Source organism: Topomyia yanbarensis, chromosome 1 (genome assembly GCF_030247195.1).
Source record: "Topomyia yanbarensis strain Yona2022 chromosome 1, ASM3024719v1, whole genome shotgun sequence".
In the NCBI taxonomy this organism is placed as follows: domain Eukaryota; kingdom Metazoa; phylum Arthropoda; class Insecta; order Diptera; family Culicidae; genus Topomyia; species Topomyia yanbarensis.
Genome location: NC_080670.1, coordinates 18,388,627 through 18,406,112, shown reverse-complemented (window position 1 = coordinate 18,406,112; position 17,486 = coordinate 18,388,627). Strand labels below are relative to the sequence as shown.

Sequence of the window (17,486 nt, the reverse complement as noted above, 5' to 3'; positions counted from 1 at the left end):
TGTTTGATGAGAAGTATTTTAGTTATTTAATAAGTCATGAGATCATTGCTTTTAGTGTGCATTGTAAGTATTATCCGAACTTCTGGTAGCTTAGGATGTTATCGATTGAAAACACATTTCAGGGTTACACTAGAGCACTCCAGTTAGAGTGTGGCCAAGACGAGTTTGACGTATCCAAACGAGCAGAAATCTGACGTATTTCTATTGTGAATACGTCAAATTTCATGTTCATTTGGATACGTCATGGCCACACTTTAACTAGAGTGCTCTAGGTTACATTACACTGGTGGCAAAATCACCAGACCGATATCGCGATGGTTTATAGTAGCTTGAATACTATCACATGAAACGATCACTCGAAACAACACTCACACTAGTTCAGAATTCAACAATCAACTGTCGCCAATCCCGATCAATGATTCAGACATCTCAGCTCGGCTGGGGCCTAATGTATATATTTTCATCTGCCAACCAATGTTGACGAAGGTCATGGCAAAACACAACATCTTTCTCTGGGTGTCAGTGTTGTTTGCAAATAATACCCAGACCCTGCCAGCGGGTGATTCGGCCGGCACTAATACCCTATTGTCGACCTAGTAGGAACATTATTTTTCCCTCTATTTTGACCCAGTAGTTAGAACAGGTTAGAACCGACGACAATCATAGGGATGAGCGCCAGAGTATATTTACCTCCCCATGAGGGACTATGAAACAAGCTTCGTGATGTTTTTGTTTTTTGTTTGTACAACGTAAATACTTCAACCCGGGCGCCTTGTTCCCAGTGCAAACAACCAGTCGGAGCCGGCATTTAAATTGCTCATCTGATGGCTCTTCGTCGTTTTGTTTGTACTATAGATAGGTCGGTAGAGCGGTAGGTATCTGCTTTTACTGGAACCATTCAATTCGGTTCGACTTGCTTTCAGGTATTATGCAGGTAAATTGGTGCCATGTTTTTTCGGAAAATGAAACAATACAATCCATGACCTAACAGGACGATTCGGGTCACAGAGGTTTCAACAATCGATTCTTGTTTGCCGCTGTTTGTTTTTTTTTGTTACTACGAGGAAGATGTACGAAAATGAACGATTCTGCCGGTGAGTAATGGGAACTTGTCCCTGGGTGGGCCAATGTTGTCAACATAAAACATACAAACGGCAGAATTGGCGGGTTTCGCTTTCAAGTGAGTATGGACATGCCGATTGGAAACTTTTGTAACGTGCATAAAAGAATTTAATTATTGAGGATATTACAGACCGGTTGGTTGAGTAATTCGGAGTTAATCAGAAATGGGTGGTGCAATGATATTAACAGCAAATATAATTTTCGTATCGTTTTGCTTGATTGACAGATCGGGATTTCGTATAAATAACTTCACATAAATAACTACCATTGCTCCCAGTCAAGCAAAAAACCGCTGTAAATAGTAACAATGATCGCTATTGAGAAAACCCTGACGAAATCGATGGTGAACAACGGTAGTTATTGTAAAAAAAACATAAGGGCGATACTTCAATAGTGATAGGTGGAACCGAAAAAATAAACAGTCGCCAAAAGGGCGATACTATCATTTTGTCAATTTATGTAGCAAAAACAAAATTTAATTTAATAATATTAAATAATTTATGAAGATTTGAGTTTTGATCACTCAATCATGCAATCTAGGATACAAAAAACACAATAGTTTTTAAATAGATATTAAAACCAAGTCTGGAAATATTCACGGTTGATTTTCTCTGAATGGCGTCACTGCTAGTATCGCCCTTTTCAAGAAAAAAAACATTGAAATGTAAGCACACTGTCAGCAACGACTATCGAAACAGAGGAACTCAGAGAACGAAACCAAATCTGATTCCTCAACTGTTAGCATAATAAGCTAGTCGAAATCAGAGTTTGTCGATATACCCTGAAACAATATTGAAATGTTTTATAATGACGTCGTAATAATCGAAAGAGAAAGTAAACAACGAGAGACTCATTTGCACTTAGGACCATTTGACATGTTTGTCGAGATTCTTTTTCGCAGATGACAGATTTTTGGCATTTTTATAAAATTTCACAGATTTCCACAGATTTTCGGTAATTTTGTGATTTTTCACAGATTTTTTGGAAATTTAACACTGATTTTTACAGATTTTGTTTGTCACAGATGGTAAAAAGTTTTTTTTTATCGACACACAGATTCCAATGTGGCATCCCACATAATACTGATACAAAAACAGTAAGTTGAAACACACATCACCATAGCGCCATACCGAAGACTACATATTAAGAAAACTGATATCTCTTTCCTTCCCCCATACAAACGAGAATCGATAGAGGTTACAGCGCCTCTATTGGAGGAAGGTAGGAAGCTTCATGTGAAAGTGTGGGCATCACTATGGGAAGTACCACCTTTACCCGCAATTGGCGTTGCTGTTACTGTCTCAAGATTCTGGACAGAGTTGCCAGTCTTCTTGATATGCAGTCTTCGGCCATACGCAATATCTAAGAGAAGAGACGACAACCCCGAAAAAAAATATTATACACGAACTTTGACCCATATAGTGCAACGATTTCACATTGTTTGGATGATACCCTGAACAGGTCGTTAGGCTCTTGAATCATAAGATGTTTATTAGGGAACAGACTTCTTGCACTTCTGACGTTTCGCTACTAGGCCCAGCCGTAACTCTAAAAACAACAAGCGTTCATTGTTGCCAGATTCCTTTCGCCTGCTTTTCACAGTTGAAATAACTGTACCTTGTAAAACACACCACAACCAAGGATTCATAATACTAGCTGCATTTAAAAATTAAATTTTGTTTTATATCGTGTCTCTCTTAACAATACACGTAGCTATATTATTCAATTTACACAATGCTTGTTTGTCATTCTTATCCATAATATCAATCTCTACTAGCATCAACTACCAAATATTTGAGGGATATGTAAACAACTACGTAAAACCAGTCTTCCCAAATGAACATCGAACACCATGTTTGCTCTTGTTCTGTGCTCATCCTACACCATTATTTCGTGTGCAAACTCGAACGCGCTAATGCGTACCAAAACACGAGCACATGTTCGTCTGCACAACCGAACCTCGGGTACGTACGCGGTGTTCGTACACACAGGTTATTGATACTAATTTTCTCTTTCTCTCACCCATCATCACTAGCATTGACTCATTCTGTTTTGTGAGTGCCTTTCTTATGTACGCACACGGTGTTTAAACCTAAGTTTGTACACCGTTCGCTTGGGTTCGGTGGTCGATGCGACCCTGTACACAAAGCATGTTTGAGGTTGAACGCGTGCACGAAATTTTGTACACGGGTGCAAACTTGTCGATGTTCATGGGAAGACTGCGTAAAACTTGCAGATGTCGTCCGGAAGCTATAATTTTAGCAACTGGTGGACATGAGAAGTAAAATTAAGGAAAATACTTGAAATAATATATGCTATTGATATTTTATATGATTGTATGAATGAATGCATAATTTGAACTTGATTGAAAAAAAGTGTTTCAATTTTACAATGTTTTGCGGCATATATACTGAAAAAGGGAAAAATATGTTTTATGAACACATTGACCCTAATTTCTGGTTCAAGTGACTGTTTCTTAATTTTCAGCATTGAAAAGGCTGGATTTCACAGATTCACACAGATAACCTTGGAAGCCTGGCCCAACGGGTTCACATTGACTGACATTCTAGTAAAAATAACTTTGTTGAACCCCGTCAACCGTACTCACGATGAAGGCCTACCACGCGAGCTGCCCGCTGCCATATGGCACTGCCTTAGAAAAACTTCGTGAGCACCTCTAGCAGCATCAGGCAAACTCACGTTTGTAGCATCGGCCTATAAATTAGAATTTGATGAAAGACCCGCACTTCTCCGGGGTACGTCAGCGATGCGCACAATGGCTTTCTCAATGACACAGCCAACCGTTTCAGGCTTGTCCGGTAGGTTAGTTACTGTCAGGTGGGTGCTGCAGGTTTCTACGAGTAGGTTCGACCGGGGTCAATTGAGTGAAACCTTAAGCTAATAAAGTACGACCCCTTTTTTGTTAGAGCTGTGTTCGTTCGGGGAGGACTAAGATGATTGAGGGAACAAAGAAAAACGGAAAACATTGAAGTTTTAAAGATTCAACCGAGACCGCGACAGCATCCGAAGATCATACAAAAAGAAACATGGAAAGTAGCTCCAAAATATGTTTTTGTTCGGTTATGTTGCAAGGTGTTTTGGCTGCCTGCATCTTCGCGGTAGTGAAACATGTTATTTATTTATTCCGCTTGATCATCGCATGCGCGTCCAACAGGTGGTAAGTTTTTGGGTGATTTCGACAGGCACACTGCTTGTGTGCTTCCCGGAGGTTCCTCTTAAGTTTTGTAGAATGGCCAGTTTAGCAAATTCATTGTGCATATGTGAACATTTTTTTTTATTCTTGGCAAGACGAAGACAAGCTAAAGTCGACAAAGTGTCCCATGTTAAAATTCTTGAGTTATTCATATAAGGTACAGGACATTGAAAACAAACGCAAGAAAAAAATAATCATAAGTTTTCAGATATCAGGTGTGCAAGAAAATGGGGTCAGTATAGCGAAGCCGAATAGTTGTTCTTATCTTTAGGTACAGTATTATTGATATCGACCGTGTAGTGTTCTGCATAACGGCTCTTTCGAATCTAAGAATGTTGCTCGTAGCCCTCGTAGCGGAAAGTATTCACTTATTAGGTAATCTAAATAAGGTAAACTACAGTAAATATTACTTTAAAAAGATGGCACATGTAACACGGCTCAGTGCGATAACTTATAGGTAGAAGTACCAGATCCAATCGAAAACAATCCGTTTCGATTTTTAATTGATCTTTAATCATCTAACTCTGCGGTTCTCAACCTTTTTCTTACCACGGACCCCTTAGAAATCGCCCTGGGTTGCTGCGGACCCCGACGACTTCGCGGCCCCCTAGGGGTCCGCGGACCCCAGGTTGAGAATCACTGGTCTAAGGGCCAATTTCTTCACCCTCGCTTAACTTTTAAATCAGGTTCACCAGTACGTTTAAACCTGGCTTAAGCGCTAAACGAAGGTGAAAAAATCGACCCTAACTGATACAAATTAGACTGAACAATTTAAGCGATTGATTCGAAACATTCTCGGATATACGAGTGCGACGAGAAATATCAGACACGATTCATCATCATAGTAAAACACAGGGGTCATCAAATTTCGATAGTTCTGATATCATTACCAAGTGAATTTAAAAATGTTTGATATTTTTTGGAAAAAATCCTGAATGGTAATATAGGCCGCTTATACGATTCATTCTCACGACCCATCAAGAATCTCCGCAGCTCGCGTGTTGTCTTCTCGGATTTAAATACGACCGTTGCACCTGGCGCTGCCTACTAGCGGTGAACTGAGACAAACATTAATTTGGCTTCGCATGCACCGGTCTCTGTGTGCCGACCAGCCCGTTGGCACTGCTGTTTGACTGTTTTTGTTTTCCATTAGAGGGCTTCTTCAAACATGGTGCACAGACACGACGTCGCACCTGTCGGCAAGGTGCTACCGTTTAAAAGGAGTTAAAATCAAACGCGATAAAAGTTGTTTAGTCTGTGGTTGGAGTTGTTTTCGCCGTCCCCGAAAATTTTACGACGGCGCCGATTTCAGCGAGAAAAATGGAAACACAGCTGGTTTACAAAAATCACACCGTTGCCATACCTCGTAAGGTCGATCCGCAATTTGATGGAAATGACACTGTGCTGATGTATCATGAATGTATTATCGTTCATCGACATGTCGTAAACAATGCGCCTAACAATATGTTGTACAATATTAGACAATCCACTACGACGTTTGTTTGACAACTCATCGAGGGGTCTGTCAACAAGTTTGTTCCTGTGAACAGAAAAATCCGTCCGACGACCATACTTCGTTGTTCCGATTCGTTTGATGTTGGATCCAAGGATGCCAGGTGCACAGATTTATCTGTGTTTCACAGATTTTCAATATGCTGAGCAGATTGCAAAAACTGCACTGATTTCCACAGTTTTCTGTTTTAATGCGCAGGTTTCCACAGCTTTCTTCTACAATGCACAGATTAGCACAGATTTCTCAATTTTTTACCTTGCGCTTAATTTTTGCCTCACGTAAAACCAAAAAAAGGTCACCACATCTTGTTTTCAGCCAAGTTTGTACGTTTTCCGTAACACAGATAGACACAGATTTTTAAACGGGCCGCGCACAGATTTTTCAAAATATCACCTGGTTGTGTTTTAGTCGTTCACTATGTTTCAAACGACACTACACACATGACGAATACGAGTCTAAACGTGTGTTATTTGTTTTAGTGTACCTTTTTTATATAAATAAGAAATATTATGTTCGCATATGAAAAATAATAATCACTCTGTCCTAATGACCTACTTATTAACCCTTTTAAACCCAACATATTGAAAACATTGAGATCAATTACAATTAGCCCGATAGATTTACCATAGGCTGAATACGTTGTGGTCAAACCTTATCATTTTTCGTGATACATCTCGAGATAACGAATCTATTTATTTCGTAAGCTTGATTTCAAACCAATCAGCGTAGCTGCAACTACTTTTACTAAATGTTACTGTTTATAAACAACGTGCTAACGAAAAGGGTTAAATCACCTAATGTTACGTCACAGATGTAATCTAATAAGTGATGTTATTTAAACCACCAAGTTACGCTCATCACAGCCGGAGCTATTTCAACGGGCAAGTCATTTCCATCTTATCATCCGTTCATCATGGATGTGCTTAGCGTTCTCAAGTGCCGTTTAGAAATTGTGGATGATTCAGTTTCCTCCAAGGAACTGGTAGATCGAATCGTAGCGCTGGGACCACGGGAAGAACCATTGCATTTGGTTGAGTTGGATACGGTTGTGAAACGGCATTACGACTGGCTGCGACATCTGCCGAGGGTACGTCCCTTCTATGCCATCAAGAGCAACGACGATGCTTCGATTGTTGAAACTACGCTTCTACTAGGCTGTGGGTATGACTGTGCATCGAAGGCTGAATGTGAACGGGTTCTAGGGTTTGGAGTGGACCGCGAACGAATTATTTTCGCTCAACCAGCTAAAACTATTGAATCGTTGGTATACGCCAGGGAAAAGGGATTACGGACTGTGTTTGACAGCGAATATGAGCTATGGAAAATTCACCAATACTATCCTGAGGCGGAGTGAGAATTGTTCATTACTTTGACTATTTGTTCATACGAAATTATTTCTGGATTACAGGGTACTCATACGTTATCGTTTCGATTCGCGGAAGGCCAAGATAAACTTGGGTGTGAAGTTTGGTTGCGAGCCAGACAAAGAAGCTTGCCGCCTTCTGGATTTGGCCAAAAAACTTGGAATCAATGTGGTCGGTTGGTGTTTTAATGTTGGGTCAGGTTGCTCAGACCCGGAAATCTTCTACGAAGCCATCGAGGCAGGCCGAAGGATCACCGATTACGCCACATCAATAGGATATTCTTTCAGCATGATCGATCTAGGTGGGGGATTTCCTGGGGATAAAGATGTAAATTTCCAGATTTACGCCGTCCATATCAATCGAGCGTTGGAGGAGTTCTTCCCGGATGGTCAAGGATGGACAGTTATAGCGGAGCCCGGTCGGTATTACTGCGCAGCGGCTCTAACTTCGGTGATACCAGTGCACGGAAAAAGAGTTTTCCGGAGTGCGGACAGTTCCGCTCGTATCGAGAAAGTGTTTTACTACTTCAACGACGGAATTTACGGAACGTTCTACAGTGCCAAATATCGCAACCAACCGGTTAAGCCGATAATTTGGAAGAAACGTAACGATTGTGGACCCATGCATAAGACTTTCTTGTTTGGGCCAACGTGTGATGGAAACGATGTTTTTGCAGCGGACATTTCATTGCCCGAGCTGAATGTATCGGATTATGTTGTGTTTGAATCTCAGGGAGCATACTCGAGGGTGCACTCGTGTAGATTCAACGGTTTCTGTTTGCCGAAATCGATTGTTTTCGTAAGAAAGAGTGTTTGGTGAGTATTATCGATTAGATATAGATAATATGCTTGCATTTATTTATTTTATAAATTTCAGGAATCTACTAGATTCAGTTTCATCGGAAGACAATCTGGATCGTACCATACTGGGATCGAAATATTTGCAAAGAAATAATAAAATTGAAAAATTGGTATTTGAATGATGGCCATGAATAAAGCGGCTTTTAAGTAAAATTTTGAACAAGCTTTTTTATGGACAATAGCCATTGTATTTCGCATTTCGTTTAAATAAACATCTATTTATCATTATGCTTAACGTTTTGCGAATAACTAGATGTACAACTTGATTAAAATCTAATTCGGGGCATTTGAATGCCTCATACACCCAAAACAATTTCCCAATGCAAAAAAGGCATTACATCCTTTCGTGCATATTCCGAATTAGAATCATTCCTTCTTCGCATTGTAGACCAAGCATAGTTACTGCATTATACCAACACAGCTTGATTCATGATGAAATAAATTGATTGAGAATGCACGCTACCATATTATCTGCCCGCATGTAAAAGTATTAGTTGGTTTTGCTTGCTGAGACTCCAAAAAAGGTGGTGCATTCTATACATGAATACTGTATAGAAAAGGTGGTGTTTGTAAGAAGTTCTGTCTTCATACACAGTTACGCTTTTTTGTCTGCGAACAGCTCAATTCCAACCACACTAAACGCGTGAACAGTTTGCGTTTATGAGAGTGTGTGATATACGCGTTATTCTCCCATAGCGAATGGGTTTTGCCGTAAAATCATCGCTCTCTCATTCTATGCTTCAGAGAAGAGTGGAAGAAAATTATTTGTGCTCAGATTGATTTGCGATGATCGTTGACCAGGGTGATGATGTGCGCTCGCTGGATGACATGGCGTCATATTGGCGTAGTCAACATAAAAAACTTTGTAACAAAATTAACGAAATTTGTCTAAATACAAACGAGAAGCACTTTAATTTCGATCAAATTAGAGAAAGTTTGCATTGTTTTCTATTGTCTACTGCTACTGGTATTTGTTGATGACATTTCAAGCGATTTTGACGTTGTCAAACTGACCCCCATTGATCGGTTGAAAAACGATGTTACCTATTGAGTTCTACAATGAACTATGATGTAAAACCTAATTGTCAAACTCTGTATGTAGAGATAGGGATGCCAGTTACCTGTGTGCGCTGGATTCGCATGTTCGGGAAATAATACAAACTGAAATGAGTAACTGCCACTGATGCTCAAAAGTGCAAAACCATGTCATCACTGCCCTTATAGTTTATGATACTTTAAACTTAAATACTTTTACTGCCAAATACTGATATGATATCACCTGAAAGTACTGTTGATATGAGGAATACCAGAAATAATTGGGGGGCGGCTTCTATCAGACAAATGTTGAAATTTGTTAGCCCAATGTTCCCATATAGGTAACTTTCTCCTGCGTATAGTGCGCTTAAATAATCATTAATCATTATTAACATTTATGAACCTATCTAGCGCCTAGAATTCGCATATCGCTGGTAAATTTAGGGTTGAGAGAACGCCGAAAGCTCAACATAAAATCAACACATAATCATCACCCACAACCCTTCAATTTGATGATGCTATAAACTGTTCTCTCCAATATGCAGCATGTGATCAGTAGAAAGGCGAAATGGAAACAGGTCCTTGAGCGTGTATTAGTATTTTCAGAGCGCATATGTATCCGAGTGAAGATGTCCTTTACATGTGTATTAGAGAGGAGTCATTTCAATACTAATTCTCCGATATCGTTAAATTCACTAATACATTCCCAACTGTGGGTTTGTATAAGTTTCTGTGGTGTAATCGCCATTTAATGTATTTTTGTCCCGGACCAATATCGCTTTCTATGCATTATACCAGTTACAATGCAAAATTCTCATTAGAATCAGGAATCAGAATCAGAATATATTGGCTCAAATGGCACATCGCGTTTTGGGTGTACGTAGGAAGTATGTACATAAAAAACTTCATTGCGTTACACCGATTCCGTTATCTTATCCGAAATGTTATGCAAGCCAAAAATTACGTTCATCGTATCACTTCGCACGGTGGCTGTTTGTTTCCTTTTTATCATCAGTTCGCCATGGATGTTCTCAGCGTACTGAAGTGTCGTTTGGAAATTGTAGATGATTCGGTTTCCTCTAAGGAACTGGTAGATCGGGTCGTAGCGCTAGGACCACGAGAGGAGCCACTGCATTTGGTTGAGTTGGACACGGTTGTGAAACGGCATTACGACTGGATACGGCATCTGCCGAGGGTACGTCCCTTTTATGCCATCAAGAGCAACAACGAGGCTTCGATTGTTGAAACTACGCTTCTGCTGGGCTGTGGATACGATTGTGCATCGAAGGCTGAATGCCAACGGGTTCTAGGGTTTGGGGTGGATCGTGAGCGCATTATATTTAATCAGCCTGCCAAAACTATTGAATCTTTAGAATATGCCAGGGAAAAAAGATTACGAACCGTGTTTGACAGCGAATTTGAGCTGCGGAAAATTCACCAATACTATTCGGATGCGGAGTAAGAGTTGTGTCGCACAAGGGGAAATGCATTCTAAATTTACTGTTGTTGCATTCAGCCGAAGTGTGGAGTGCTTTCCCCCTAGGTGACGTATATCACTTACACTGATCGTCTATTCATGAATACTTCCTAAATTACAGGGTTCTAATTCGTTTCCGTTTTGTTTTGCCAAAAACAAAAGCAACTCTCGGTGTAAAGTTCGGTTGCAATCCAAACAGGGAAGCCCGTGAACTTTTGGATCTGGCCAAAGAACTCGGAATCAATGTGATCGGTTGGTGTGTTAATGTTGGAGCGGGTTGCGAACATCCCGAAATCTTCTACGGAGCCATCGAAGCGGGTCGGAGGATTACCGATTATGCCAGCTCGCTAGGATTCTCTTTCAATTATATTGATTTGGGCGGGGGATTTCATGGGGACAAAGATTCCAACAACGTCCCGATTTACGCCGCCCATATCAACCGGGCGTTGGAGGAGTTCTTTCCGGACGAACAAAGATGGACTATCATAGCGGAACCTGGTCGATATTACACAGCAGCCTGTATGTGTTCGGTGATACCGGTGCACGGGAAGAGAGTTTTTCGAAGTGCTGATAACCCAGCTCTTATCGAGAAAGTATATTACTACTTCAACGACGGAATTTACGGCACGTTCTACAGTGCTAAGTATCACGACCAGCCGGTTAAGCCGATCATCTGGAAGAAACGCAGTGATTGCGGGCCTGAGTACAATACTTTCTTCTACGGACCAACTTGTGATGGGAATGATGTCTTTGCAGCGGACATTTCATTGCCGGAGCTGAACATCTCGGATTACGTTGTGTTCGAAAATCTAGGAGCATACACGAAGGTTTACTCCTGCAGATTCAATGGGTTCTGTTTGCCTAGATCTATTGTCTTCATAAGAAAGAGTGTATGGTAAGTATTTACGATTAGAATTAGAGTGGCGACCAATAGTTATTTTTATTCCAAATTGTAGGGATCTTCTACAGTCAATTTCTTTGGTTGACAATCCGGATCTTTTAATACGGGAATCGCAATATTTGCACAGCAACAATAAACTTGAAGAATTGACGTTCGAGTGACGTTTATTGATAGCGAGCATTAAGCAGCATTATTAGATAGCCTCTATTATATGAATGATAGATAAGGGACTATAGCCCTCAATTCCTCCATTTGCTGATAGATGAAAAAATCTATTGTGATTGACAAAAAAATCATTTTGCGTAACATATTGAGAATTATCTTATCCCTGCTAAGAACATTTCCCATAACACAGGGGTGGGCTAAGCAATGCATGAAAATAGATCCCCTTTCGCCTCATCGGCACAATTCCCACAGGATTACAGGCATAGTAAGCTGATACATGCTCACTGAGTTGTGAAAACACACCGTCAAACTCTCCCACACCTACCAGTAGGTGATCGATTGCTGTGTGCAGTAGGTGCTATGGGAAAATTATGCAATAATTTTACCTCTTCTTCCTTGAACCCAATCAAGCATGGCCAACAGCGCATCAGGTAGTAGTAGATTATCAGTTTCCATTTCAGAAGTGGGCTTTAAATCTTTGCAGCAGCTTATGTGCGATTTTTTTCCCCGGTACCTATCGGTTCGTTTGTTTTGATGCGTTACTTTATCTGTTCAGTATGTTGGTTGGTAAACAGCTGGCAAACGACATGGGAAATTGCCTTGATGAAGTGGCCCTCGACGGGTTCGCCTTGGTTAGGGTAGGTTTAATGAAAAAGTTTTTAAGCTGGAGTTTGTTCTTCTGTTAATTACTTTCAAAATTGATTATCAGTTTTGAAGCGAATTGCAAAAAAGGCTGATGTGAAAAAAACTAGCCGATCAAATTTTATGGAAGTTACAATGTATGTCGGTATTCTTCTGTCGACGGTGCCACACTGGAACGACATCATGAGATTGGGTCAATTGTGATTTGTGTTAAACAGAGGCGGAAAAACGAACAACTTAGTTGAAAGCTGCATAATGATTGGAGGTAACCGAACAAAGTTATTTAGCTTCGAAGATCAAAAGAATGTTAAAAAATGTGCTATTATTCTAAGCATGTGCGAGAAAGAGATGCAGCATATAACCACAGAGAACATTCATATAAGCTGGAACAAACTTTCCCGAAAAACCTGTGTAAGCATTTAAATGTAAATACGTTCAAAATCACCATCGCATACAGGTTCGCATGCGTGAGTCACCATTGTATCCAAGTTTGCACACAACCCCCTATAGGGGAGACTGAGGAGACTTGATCCCCTTTTTTATTTTTCAGTCCAACTCCGTGGAATGATAAAAAACTATGTATTTTTTTGTAGTTTTATATTGTTTCTAGGGATGACTAATAATCATAAAAAAATTACATGGAAATATTATACTGGACATGAGCTATGAGCATTTCTGGAAAACAACAAAAAAATGGAAAATTCTTAGATTAGTGGAGACTCGATCCCTAATTTGGGGACACTTGATTCCTTTATGAAAACGTGTTTAAAAGAGCATGTAGGGTAATAAGCCTATTTTTGCCCTGTTTCTACTATCATCCTACGCATCTGAAGCCTTTGGTTAGAGCAGCGTCTGCCATCTTTGCTCAACGCATTGACTCAAATGGTATTGCGATAATGGGGGTACTCGATTAGAGATTTTGCTGCGCTCAAACAGAAGATTTTCTCCATTCTCAACACAATTTTGTTATTATATTGGCTCTTAATAAGAGGCGAATGACCTTAACGTTAAAACCTCTATAATCGAAATAAAAAAATGGACCTTAATAACAAATCAAAGAAGCTGAAATAATAAAATTATTGTAGTAATAATGTGGTACCCTTCTTAATAGGGCAAAAACGGGTACATTACCCCATTCAATTTTATAAATGGATTGTAGTATTGATTAAATTGTTATGATTAGATATTGTTATTTTTGTTACTACATATTACGCATCTCTCACCTGAGTTTTTTACGAATTCCCCAAATCTCCGTTCAATTATTTGAAAGCTGTCTTTATTATGGTTGAGGAACGTCAAATGTGGGATGAATGGTTGCTACGTATACTGTAGTAAACAATTACAGTTATGTTTCTTTACGATGAAGCGTTCATTTTTGACATTTTTTATGACAACAATGACTTTAATTGTTCTGGTGTGAATTTGGTTATTTTCAGTGGTGTGTATGAAGTATGGCGAAGGGGATCAAATCTCCACGAATTTGAAGGGATCAAGCATCTATTTCAGCAAATTTTAGTAAAAATATAGTTGAACAAAAGAATCAGCTCAATCATAACGTATTCATATAATTGACATTCTCCTGTAATTCTGTATGCAAAAGTAGAGTATGTAGTGGGTGATTTTATCAATTTTATAAAAGTTTGAAAATTTGAAAAATAAATCTTCTTCAGTTCTTCTGAGATTTTTTTTTAAATCGGTAAAAATTCGGTTACACAAAAGTCCAATTTCTTTTTTCTGTGTTAATGAAATTTATGTTTAGATAAAACTACGCAACTGTATAGTATATTTGATTAATGTATTCTGATCTGCCTTTGAGTTACAATGATGGGATCAAGTCTCCCCGGGGATCAAGTCTCCTCAGTCTCCCCTAGCGTTTGCTGGTCGATCGAAGCGCCGGCCAGGGGCAAGTTGCTACTTGCTGTTGTCATTTCAAAGCGACAGTTTTATACAACTATAAATATGAGGGATTTATCTTCAACTATACATTTGAGGGTTTTAAGATACATAAGATGATGCTGACATTTTTTACTGAATTTATTGTTTCCATTGCCGAAATTTCATAAATTTTTACACACGAACTTGAAAATTCTTGTGAGTAAACCAGAATAATCCGAACAATTTTGTATTTGGAATGGGGCTTCTTGAGCCAATTACCATTCGATTGAGTAGTGTTCCAAAAAAGTCAATTTTTGTGCCCGTCTAATATGCATTCGTATACACCTGCACTATATTTGAGAAAGCAATTAAACACAACTTCTACGGCTCAACGTCGGAAGAAAATAACGGGAATGGAAAATCTTACAGAAGTAATTCAAGAAGTAATGAAACACGCTTTTTCCTTGAAACCATTTTGTTTCGTTGTTCGTGGCACTCGTATGGAGAAGGTATACTAGCGCCACCATCAAATCAGTGGTACATATATGAAACAAGTACTATCTGTCAAGTTGTCCCCCAGGTTGGTATAATGCCAAACACAAACTAAACAAAATTTTCGGAAGCGAAGGGGTTGCTGTACCGTATTGGCAAGATGATTGCCTTTCACGCAGTGCACCAGGGTACGAAACTCAGTTCCATCACACATAGAATTAGACGAGACAATTAAATGGCACCAATGATAAAAGTTTTATGATCAAAACGTTAAAAATGGAAGTAAGGAATGTATTTTCTTCAGTTCTCAATTGGGTCATTAAATGAGAAAAAAAACTTTTTTTTATTACATACATCGATAAAGCTGATTTTCGTGATTACAACAATGTTTTTTCCAACTCAGGAAACGCGAAAATAAAATTTAAATTTAAAATAAAGAAATGTGTTTACAGTCTTGATTTGACACTATCACAAGTATTTGACATATCGAATTTCACGATAAATAATGCCCTGTCAGAAAATATGAATTCATGTTTTCCCGCAGGATTATTTTTATTTGACATAAACACCATCCAATGCATACAGTTTTTTTCATTTTGGGTGTTGTCTTGATAGGCCAGATGTAAACAATCACAGTTTTCCGATGTATAGTTGTCTATGTTTACATAAGATTTATTTCAAAAATCAAAAAAATCGTTTTTACGTATTACAACGATTTTTTTTTAAATAATGTTATATTATGTATATCGGACCTAAAATTTATCGAATGGAACGGAAAACTATATATAGCTTAATGACCCAATTGGTCCGAGTTAATTTTTTAAAATATTTTTAATTCAATGTAGAAAATGAGCGAGTTAGGATGCTTGCCGAAGTCTACATTAAACGGGAATGGCACCATTCCTCGAACATTCTTGCCTAACATTGCGGGATTGTTCAACATGATTGGCTCAATTCTCTATTGATTTTTTTCATGATATGATATTGACCCTTATATTGAAAGGTAAACCGTGTTCCTGGTAAAAATAGATTACGACTTATACCGTGAAAGCCATCAATCAACCGAATTATTTTGTAAGATGATAAACGACGGAGGCAAAGATATAATGTAGTAGATAGACTTACCGTACAAATATCGAGAATCAGTGTACGGGAATTAATATAGCAAATATTTCACATCTCTAAAAAGAAAGCAAAGAAGATGAATCATCCCTACCATAAGCGTGTTAAATTTAATAGCACCCCTATTATTTGCCTCAAATGTGTCAAAACTAATCCTTGCTAGATGTGCCCATCCTCCTAATGGACCAGCAAGCAAACGTGCCCGAAAATGCAAACACGGACACTTAATACCCTAACGAGCGGCACGTCTGAACGATCAACCGCCAAGAGATTGTGATAATGTTTACCAATTAGGTATACGGAAACGCAAACTTGTTCGGTTAATTCAAGGTGTCATCTTTCCGTTGAACTTCAGCGAAATATTCGCCATCCGTTTTCTATTTGCACCTCATCATTTCAAATATTGAACTTTCTCTCACGATGCCGACCCGACTGCCCTTCAAATATGCTCCAATTTGCTTTCCAATCAGTCATCCAAACAGATCCGCAAATGGAAGCAATTTTTTCAAAGCTTCCGAAAGCACCGCCGTTTCCTTTGCTGACGGAAAAATGCTTTTATCATAAATACTAACGATAACAATTTCTCATCCATTCACCGGAGCCCAACCAGGTCGGGGTTTGATCGGGATAAACCGTTCCAATTCAGCTCCAAATATAATGGTTGGACCATTCGTTTATCATAAATCACCTTTCCATCAGACGGTCATGGCGCGGTTTATTGATGGATCAATCTCGATAAAACGAATCTCGCTGCGGCCGAATTCCACCGCCTCGCTGGTTTCTCCTACTCATTACAGTTGAAAATAGCCGCTAAAATCGGTGATATTGTTTTTTTTGTCTTATTGCATCATCGTCGCTGCTGGAGACCAGCCTGACAGAGCGATGGCAAAGTTCAGACTCTCGTAGGTATCCCACCGCAACCGATTGTTGCCACAGCCTCACCAATCGATTTTGGTGTCAATTACAGTCGATTACCGGGCTACGATTTGATGTTTCACGGTCACATACACAACAGTTCTGAGAGCGCGGCCGAATCGGACTGCAAAGTGGATGGAAATTACGTACAGGTACCTACACCATCAACTCACCGAGCTTACTCGGATGCAAATGAGCTGTGAAACGATTATTGCTTGCCGCAAAGAGGAGACAACAACCCGGTGCGCTGCTGTGACGGATTCGGTTTACCGTTCTGTGGTTTGGTGGTAGGTACCTTACCTACTATCTCTGGCTGGTGCTGTGGGCCCTGGAAGCGGATTGCAGTTTTGGTGAATTTGCAACAACGGTTACCGCACTGGGAAAGGTCTGTGGTTTAAGATTATCGTGAAATGTGGAAAATTAGCGCACTGATTGCATGTCACGTTCGTGACGCGAATTTAGTACAGTTGAAGAACGATTACATGAGTGTCCCCGGAAAGTGATTGGTGCACTATTTTTGCTTGGCTAATAAAGTGACATCCGAATTAGGAATTAGGGATAAATTGGCTAAAATTGGCAGGATCGCAAATTGTACGGAAATGTATTCACGGTCAGGTGGTCTAGTTTCCCGATGCGAGCGGGAAGGATTCTTTACTGTTGAAAAAATGGTTCCTTTATCACTGCCTTCATAATTGATTAGAACTGAATAGAAACTTGCACAGCGTTACATCTTAACATAAGCTAGATTGTGAGTACAAACCTAACCGAAAACATTTATTCGTTAATTTC

At 39.5% G+C, this 17,486-nt stretch overlaps 2 protein-coding genes across 2 annotated transcripts; both read left to right on the top strand.

Annotated features, from left to right (window-relative positions):
* Positions 1 to 6,704: 6,704 nt before the first annotated feature.
* LOC131677047 (ornithine decarboxylase 1-like) lies at positions 6,705 to 8,226 on the top strand. Its single transcript, XM_058956567.1, has 3 exons — positions 6,705 to 7,199; positions 7,258 to 8,028; positions 8,090 to 8,226. Exons 1-3 carry the CDS (start codon positions 6,763 to 6,765, stop codon positions 8,193 to 8,195), a joined length of 1,314 nt encoding a protein of 437 aa, XP_058812550.1. The 5' UTR covers positions 6,705 to 6,762; the 3' UTR covers positions 8,196 to 8,226.
* A 1,840-nt stretch (positions 8,227 to 10,066) lies between these two features.
* Positions 10,067 to 11,763, top strand: LOC131677046 (ornithine decarboxylase 1-like). The gene is made up of 3 exons (XM_058956566.1): positions 10,067 to 10,566; positions 10,707 to 11,480; positions 11,542 to 11,763. The coding sequence occupies exons 1-3, from the start codon at positions 10,130 to 10,132 to the stop codon at positions 11,645 to 11,647; spliced, it is 1,317 nt and encodes a 438-aa protein (XP_058812549.1). The 5' UTR covers positions 10,067 to 10,129; the 3' UTR covers positions 11,648 to 11,763.
* Positions 11,764 to 17,486: the final 5,723 nt, after the last annotated feature.

Coding starts and splice junctions, on each gene's coding strand:
- LOC131677046 (XM_058956566.1), top strand. CDS start 10,130: ATGGATGTTCTCAGCGTACTGAAGTGTCGTTTGGAAATTGTAGATGAT. Junction 10,567..10,706: donor CAATACTATTCGGATGCGGA/GTAAGAGTTGTG, acceptor CCTAAATTACAG/GGTTCTAATTCGTTTCCGTT. Junction 11,481..11,541: donor TTCATAAGAAAGAGTGTATG/GTAAGTATTTAC, acceptor TCCAAATTGTAG/GGATCTTCTACAGTCAATTT.
- LOC131677047 (XM_058956567.1), top strand. CDS start 6,763: ATGGATGTGCTTAGCGTTCTCAAGTGCCGTTTAGAAATTGTGGATGAT. Junction 7,200..7,257: donor CAATACTATCCTGAGGCGGA/GTGAGAATTGTT, acceptor TCTGGATTACAG/GGTACTCATACGTTATCGTT. Junction 8,029..8,089: donor TTCGTAAGAAAGAGTGTTTG/GTGAGTATTATC, acceptor TATAAATTTCAG/GAATCTACTAGATTCAGTTT.